At 47.6% G+C, this 8,218-nt stretch overlaps 1 protein-coding gene across 9 annotated transcripts in view; it reads right to left on the minus strand.

Moving 5' to 3' along the window:
• The window catches only part of TNIK (TRAF2 and NCK interacting kinase), a 291,911-nt gene extending 286,236 nt beyond the window's left edge, over positions 1-5,675 (minus strand). For 8 of the 9 annotated variants that reach the window (XR_014564274.1, XM_083739146.1, XM_083739148.1 and 5 more), the window contains exon 1: positions 4,528-5,675. Coding sequence is in view for 7 of the 9 variants with exons in the window: in XM_083739146.1 (XP_083595272.1) it covers positions 4,528-4,584 (57 nt within the window). In the remaining 2 variants the exon portion in view is untranslated. The remainder of the gene's footprint in view (positions 1-4,527) is intronic. The other variant, XM_083739144.1, reaches the window with a different exon arrangement.
• Positions 5,676-8,218: the final 2,543 nt, after the last annotated feature.

Raw genomic sequence — 8,218 nt, forward strand, 5'->3', positions numbered from 1 at the left:
ACTATCAGATAAAAATCCCTTATGCAAAACATACAGCAGCAAAACATGCAACAGCAGCTGACTTCGTTATATTCATGTTCAAAACCTGCGATGTGCCATGCTACAGAGCAGCCATACCCAATATGGCACCCTCAAGCTGTGTTGGCTGACGAACTCCCATCAGCAGTCATGGCCGTGCTAACTGGATCTGGTGGTAGTTGTAGTCCAAAACATCTGGTGAGCACCAGGTTGGAGATGGCTGCTCTGGAGGACAAGCTAAAGTTCAATGGGACAGCCCATGTTTTACAAAGGCCTCCTTCTGAAGGCATTCAAGTCAGTAGTTCGGCAGGACTGGTCATACCGGTCCCGGTTTTATTTGTTTGTAAAAACTGCATTTTCATCCAATAAAGTAGGGTTGGAGCACTGTGGTTCAAATAAATAAGTTCCCAGGTTTAGTCTACAGCACTTTCAATTAAAAATATTTTCTAAACAGAACTAGTAGATTTACTGGCAGTGAGAGGACATAGGAATGTATTTTTTATGCCAGGTTAGGGTATTCGCTCACCTGCAGCTCTCTGGGGTCTCAGAAAAAGGATCAACACCTGTAACTGGAGATGCCAAGGATTACATTCAGAAAGTTCCATGTTCAAAGGGTGTGCTCTACCACTAGGTTATTTCCTCCAGCAGAGAGAAGGAAAAAGATGTACCACTGGGCCAACTCTGCCTAAGGTGGCTTAATATCCACATTGTGGGCCATTCATTATAACGCCCAGAATGTTTTGAACACACTGAGTAATTAAGAGAAGAAGGAAGGCTGTATATCTGCTTGCACAAATGAAAGTCAGACACATCACACCTTCAGGTAAACATAGCCGAGCATCTTGTCATTCAGTGTGCCAAAGACCAGTCTTACCCTGTTGACCTTCAAGGATTGCACAGTCAGACAGATGCACGTCTTCTTGAAGAGTTATCTGCTTAATGAAGTGCAAATAGTCACTTACCAACTTGACGCACACCCTTTAGTGTCAAAAGCTCTGGGCACATTCCCATCAAATTGACCCGGGACATGTACAATCCTAATGCCTTAAAATCAGTGGGAGAACTGCCATTGGTTTCACTGATTACACTGAGAGCGGATAATACTGAGCTAGGTGTACAGATGGACTGACCAAGTATAAAGAAGTTTCCTGCATTCCTATTTGTCTAAAGAATGAGCTTGCTTCCAAGGGATACTTCAAATATCACTGAAGGAAGGAAATGTCATCCACAGAAGCACAGTATCCAAATCAAGAAGTAATGGCGCCGCTCTATTCTGCTTTGGTCAGACCACATCTGGAATAATGTGTCCAATTCTGGGCACCACCATTTAATGAGGATATCCATAAACTGGAATGTGTCTGGACTCTGGAGGGGAACAAAGATGGCGAGGAGTCTGGAGTCCATAAGGAAAGAATGAAGAAGCTAGATGTGTTTAGCCTGAAGAAGAGATGACTAACAGGCAATAAGACAGCCATCTTTGAATATGTAAATAACTATTACATAGATGAAGGAGCTAATTGGTTTTGTTGTTGCTCCGGATGGCTGGACCCAAACCAAAAGGCCTTTGGAAGGTGGTGGACTCTCTCCCGCTGCAAGTTTTTAATCAGAGGCTGGAGGCCCACCTCTTAGACAATGTGCAGTAGTGGGTTTCCCACATGGGGAGGGAATGAGCTTTGAGGCCCCTTCTAACCCTATGATCTACTTTGAAACTTAAACAATAGGGTGGGTGCAGGGTGCAGTGCATCACAAACATACAAAGCATGAGATGCACATTTTTGCTTAAAGTAACTGGGGAAAAATAGGAAGAAAATTACATAGCAAACAAATATCTTTTGATACGGCCTACAAAAGTGCAAGGCTGCACAAACCTCTCATTTATTCCTTTTACAACACGCCACGGAAATGAATGGAAGTACAAGAGAGTTTGGGTAAGTTGGAGAGGGGAACATTTAGCTCTGTTGAGATTTGGTTGCATCCCAGATTCCAATGTGCTCTTATGTCATGGAGCCATAAGGGCAACATCAAGGAGCAAGGGAGGAAAATGAACAATGTGTGTTCTTTTTCTCTCACAACACTCATCTCACTCTGTAACCACAATTTACTCTGAATCTACAGCAAATAATGTAATCATCATCCCAGGATTAAAATCAGTTCACACACACAAACACATTTTTTATCAGGTGTCAAAAGCCAGGTTCAAGAAGCGTGTCTTCAGCACACATCGAAAACTACATAAACGTTCATCGCACATTACCAGAGCTATATTGCATTGAAGAATCCCACCAGTCCTTTCTATTATAAATTCCAGTGACCAGACTGGGGTAACAAATATGGTGCCCTCCAGATGTTGTTGACTGCCCACTGGTATGCTAACTTGGGATGGTGAAAGTTGTGGTTCCACAACATCTACCAAATTGGCTGCCCCTGGACTAGACCCATTAGCAAGCATCAAACACGCAAAGACATGGAGTAATGAAAGGGTTGTTTTAAAACTTGGTCCATTCACTTAATTGATGGAGAGAGAGAGAGAGAGAGAGAGAGAGAGAGAGACTCAAATCTGAAGCCTTCTTGGCATCACAAGGTCTAATTCCAGATGTGAAGAAGATGCCGTGAAGGAAACGCATCCTTGGCACATGCCAGGGGGTAGCATTTTCATTCCTCCTCCTCCACATATTCCCAGGGATGAAACCAGACAAAGCCAGCCTCACACCAAGGCCCCCTAACAGGCTCTTGCCAGCGAAAACGAACACCAAACCGGAGGGCCAAAGAACTAATCCAATGAATCAAAATCAGAAATCCAGAGAGAACAGGAAGTCCTCCTCTCGACTCCTCGCTCACACACACGCAAAAATGTTGCAGGCTAAGAAGAATCCAGATAAAATATGTATTTCTTTAAAGGGAGAGTAAGGACAACTAGCACATCTGCCTGATTGTACAACAGCACACTATTGTATCTGCATGCACAAGGTCCCAGGTTCAGTTTCTGGGGTCTCCAGGCCCCTGCCTGAAACCCTACTGTCCATCAGCACAGGGTACATACACAGTAGACAAGCAGGCAATACTGAGCACGATGATCAAATGGTCTGACTTGGCATATAAGGCAGAGTCCTATGCCCTTCTGAAGTTCTTTTTTTTTGGGGGGAGGGGTGATAGGAGATGAATGCTATACCTAGCATATAAGTGCACCAGAGGATCACACATCTATGGCCCAACTCCATTTATAGAATGAGCCAAGAAGCCATTGCTCGTGCAGTGACCTCTCTCTCCAGTGGGTGAAAGCTCGTGTGCACACGTGCATCTATGATATATTCAGAGAGAGGGAGGGAGGGAGGGAGAGGGAGAGAATGAATGCATGCAAGCTGACTCCTCTGTGACAGAAAATGCATTTAATCAATTCTCCCCACCCCATAATAACATGATGCATGTAGCCTGTCTTTTGCTACAACAGCCAGGAGATTCACTTGTTTCCCTCAAGAGGACTGGAAGAGATCACTAAAAGGTTCATGTGATTCCATTTCACATCATCATCAAAATGGACACTAGGAACAGTCTTTTAACATTCACACCAGAGGAGCAGCCGCTAATCCAGTTTGTTCTACCATCGCTGCATGCACATAGCAATATGGTTACGTGCGGCTTATTAGGAAAGCAAACCCCCCCCCCACACACACACACAAGATTCTTTAATAGACATGCACAAAACGACATGTTCTATCTCCTCATATCAGCTCTTCTTTCTGTTACGCAGAGAGAGATGTGCTCTTTTGTTGTATGCAAACAAGCTTAACATTAAGGGTCAGGAAAGTGGCGCTGGACTCTGGAACAGGCAAGGCAGCATTTCAAGAGAAACAGAAACGTTGCGGCGCTGCAAGCTAAGATCTCTCAACCAATTTATGCCTGGAAAGAGCCTTCACGTGTGAGCCTCCGCCCCAAATACAGGAGGCTGTGTAGGTTCTACAGGGGGAGAAGTGAAAGGGAGGAACAAAATCGATTTGCAAGTGTCAAATTGGCAGCCTTCAAATTTGCAAAAGGTGACGACACCTTGCCATTTAAATCACCCTTCCATTGCCTCCACCCGAGAGAGGGAGAGCCGTGGATTGGGGATGGAAGGAGGAAATGCACCATTAAAACAGATAACAAGAGGCTTGCTGGAAACAGCTGTGCGCGGCTCATTCCTCTTTCTCCAGAAACCCCAGCGCCTCATGCATAAGCGCCCCCATCTCCTCCGAGCAGGGAGACGCGCCTACATCAGTACACATTCCGGAAAGGGAGAAAAAATGACTATGGGCAACCCATATCCGCTGCTTATCATTAACAACAACCTCCAGCAGCAAAGTTGTCGCGTGCTCAAATAGTAAAAGGGAGAGAAGAGGCGGAGGCGAGGAGGCAAGGTGCAAGCAGTGAAAAGGGGGCGCAGAGAAGGAGGGAGCGGAAAGGGGAAAGGTTGACCGGGTGGCCTTCTGTCCCCCACATTCCCCCTGCCTGCCTCCCTTCCCGGTTCCTCCTTACCCTTAAGGCTGATAGATCTATCTCGTCCAGGCTCCGAGCTGGAGAATCACTCGCCATGTTTAGAGGGATTTCTCAGCCGGTTGCAAACGGACCGAGCCGAATTTTTTTGAAAAAAGCACAAGGCGGTTTTGGAGGCGGCGGCGGCGGCTGCTGCAACCTTGCAAAGTCGTCCGTCTCGGGCTCGGAGCGGAGGGGTTAAAAGCGAGCGAGCGAGAGCGCGTCTCCTCCACCTTGTCTCTGTTGCACTTCTGTCTCTTCGTGCGCTTGTGTCAATGGAGGGGAGGCAAGCCCCGCCGTCCTCCTCTTCCTCCTCCTCCTCTTCCTCTTCTTCCTCCCTCTCTCCAACACCTAATGCGCTCCCCGCACCAACAGCACGGAAAGCGAGCGAGCGAGCTTCTCCCGGAGAGCTGCTTGCAGGCGGCCCGGCGCGCGGTGCCGCTTCCTCCCGCAAGGAGCCCGGCAGCTCCTCCTGCCTCGGCTGAGCTCGCGATCTCGGGACGCTGGCGGCAGCAGTAGCAGCAGCAGCAGCAGCGCCGGCTAAAGGGCACGGCGAGGCGGCCGGGGCGCGGGCGCCTGGGCGCAAGGCATGCTTTCTCTGCGTCGCCGTCGGCTCCCCGGGTGGCTGCTGCGCTCGCTTGCCGCGTCCTGGCGAGGCACCTCGACCCGAGGGAGACGCGAGAGCCGCGCACGCCGCCTCCTCCTCCTCTCGCGGCGGCCTTCCTGGGAGGAGGGAGAACAGCAGCTCCAGGGGCGGCGCCTGCGCTCCGCTGCGCGCCCAGGACTAGAAGCAGCAGCCGGGCGGCGGCGGCGCGAGCAGCTTGGGCGCGCCGCTGATGCGCGCCGTGCTTTCCCTTTAATTTCAAAGACGAACGGCCGGCCGCGGGAGGAGGAGAGAGAAGATGTTGCAAAAAAATAAGCGCCGCTCGGCCCCTCTTTGCTCTGTTTACTGGCGGCTGCTGCTACTCCAGTTGTGTCACTGGCCAGGCACTGGAAGCAACCTGCTCCTCATGTTATTTTGAAAAAAGCCGGTGCAACAGGCTCCAAAACCCGGGTTGCTTCAATATATCACGCCTTCCCCGCAAGGGGGGCGGGCGATGCCCATATTTTGGTGGAGAATTGCAACAGCTCCGATCGTGGTCCTTCAAACCGTCTCAATTCCAAGGCGCAATGCCAAGGAAAAGGGTCCCGTTTGCCCGGGATTGAATCGAGGAAACACTGTCCTTGATTGGCCTTCTCAGGTGCAAAGTCCGGCGAGGTCCTTTACTCCGAAGTTGGCATTTACTCCCAAGTAAACCCGCACAGGTTTGCTAGTCGAATCCTAATCATGTCCAGGGAGAAGTCCTGTTGAATTCAATGGGGTTGCTCCAAGGTAAGTGGGGTTCGGATTGCAGCAAGCCCCATTGAATCCAGTAGGACTTTTGAGTAGACCTGGTTAGGGCTGAGCTACTTCCGAGAAAACCTGCCTAAATTTCAGTTTTGGAAGAAAGCTCCTCCGAACCTGTTTACCTTCGAGTAAACGCATTGGATCGGGCTGTTGAGTGCACTAGAGATTTGTGCATTGTTAGCAATCATATATCATATTTTCTCCCTGCAGTTCTCTGAGCCTGAATAAGAGGCATCGGTCCTAAATTTAGAGCAGGGGGGGGGGGGAGGTCTGTATGATTCCAAATCAACCGCTATGAGCGGGAGGAGGGAGCAAGTAACAGTTTTATTAATTGCAACCATATAGGGTTTTTTCCAAATTTATCCAACAGCAAACCGTTACAAACCGACCTTTCCCAATTTGAGTAGTGAGTGGACCACGCCTGTGCTCCAACTGTTTCGTTAAAATATTATTTTATAACTTTCATTGGAGAGATGCTTAACCGTATGAATTCAAATCAACCACCCAGGAAACAAGCCGTTTCAAAGGGGATGCTAATGTCCCATCCTCCGTATAATTGCAGCTGGAGAAAGACAGAGAGATGTTTCTGGGTTTTATCTGGCAGAGGCCATTAAAAACAAACAACGCCATTACTTGTGTTTAACAGGAACATAAAATACAGGCTCCTGGATTTACTCTTGCTTGGTGCAATTTATTCAGACAGTAGTTTTCTTTAGGCAGACAGTCCTTCCAGGAAGGCAAACCCCTTAAAACTGTGTACTTTGCTAGTAATCTGAAGAGGCTGTTTGTGTTTACCACTGAGGTGTACATGAACCACATGCGGAAATATACTCTTGATTATTATTAATTCCCAAGGTCCAGGGAGAGGAGACACCCAGGCTCAAGGTCACCCAGCCCTGAGTTTATGGTTATGCATTTTTCAGGCTGCATTTATTAAAGCATCATTGGGCAAAAGTCCCAGTGAGTTCAACTATGGTGGACCACAGGCTTAAAGTGGGTCAACAATGTGATGCAGCAGCAAAAAAAGCTAACACTATTCTTGGCTGCATCAACAGATGTATAGTGTCCCAATGAAGGGAAGTAATATTACCACTCTATTGTGCCTTGGTCGTACCACACCTGTCCAGGTTATTCATCACAAGTTAAGAAGGATGTTGACAAGCTGGAATGTGTGCACAGGAGGGCGACCAAGATGATCCAGCGCCTGGAAACCAAGCCTTATGGGCAACAATTGAAGGAGTTGGGTATGTTTGGCCTGGAAAAGAGGAGACTGGGAGGAAATATGATAGTCATCTTCAAATATCTTAAGGGCTGTAACATGGAGGAGGGAGCATGCTTTTTCCTCCTTCTCTGGAGGGTGGGACTCAAACCAATGGCTTCAAGATACAAGAAAGAAGGTTCCAACTAAACAATCGAAAAACTTTCTGACAGCAAGAGCTGTTGACAGTGGAAGAGACTTCCTCAGAAGGTGGTGGACTCTCGTTCCTTAGAGGTCTGTAAGCAGAGGTTGGGTGGCCAACGGTCTTGGATGCTTTAGCTGAGATTCCTGCATTGTAGGAGGTTGGACTAAATGACACTTGGGTCCCTTCCATCTCTAAGGTTCTATATTCTATGGTTACTCCCGGCCAAACATGCTTAGGACTATAGCCATACACCACAATCCATGCATGTTTCCTGGGAAGAAAATGAACGTTAGGGTATTTTCACATTACCACTTACTGGGCATCAAACAGCAGCATTTGACAAGAAACTACAGGATCAGTATTGATTGTGGCTAACATCACGTGAATGCAGCTTCAAAAATGAGCAAAGGGAGCGCACTGGATGTGGAGTGAGAGGCAATGTGAGCACACCTTCAGACACAGATCTGTCTCGTCACTTGCTGATTGAATTCCTCCCACCCTTAAACTTGGGTTGAATTTGGAGCTGTCCACAAGACTCCACAGCAAAGGAGGTGGTCTGAAAGATCTCACAGGGGCCTACAGCTTGATCAATGTGGCTGTGTGTGAAGGGTGCTCTTTCTGACACTCTTCTGGTGCATTGTTGCAATTGTACAGTATTTTTTATTTTTATTTTTTCAATACCCTTGCTATCCAAGAATGAGTGGTAGCTTCCACTTACTAAATTGCAGCTTATCTCCTTTCTTTTAGCATCTCAAATGCACCTTTCGTTGACGTTTCTGTAATTTGCAATCTTATATCAGCATATCCCGTTACTTAATCAATGACTGAGTGAACGGCAAAATGATTAATCAATGCACATTTATTTTCATTGGTTGATAGGCCCATGTTTTTCTCTCTGCTCCCG

Source organism: Podarcis gaigeae (genome assembly GCF_964106915.1).
Source record: "Podarcis gaigeae genome assembly, chromosome: 5".
Classification (NCBI taxonomy): domain Eukaryota; kingdom Metazoa; phylum Chordata; class Lepidosauria; order Squamata; family Lacertidae; genus Podarcis; species Podarcis gaigeae.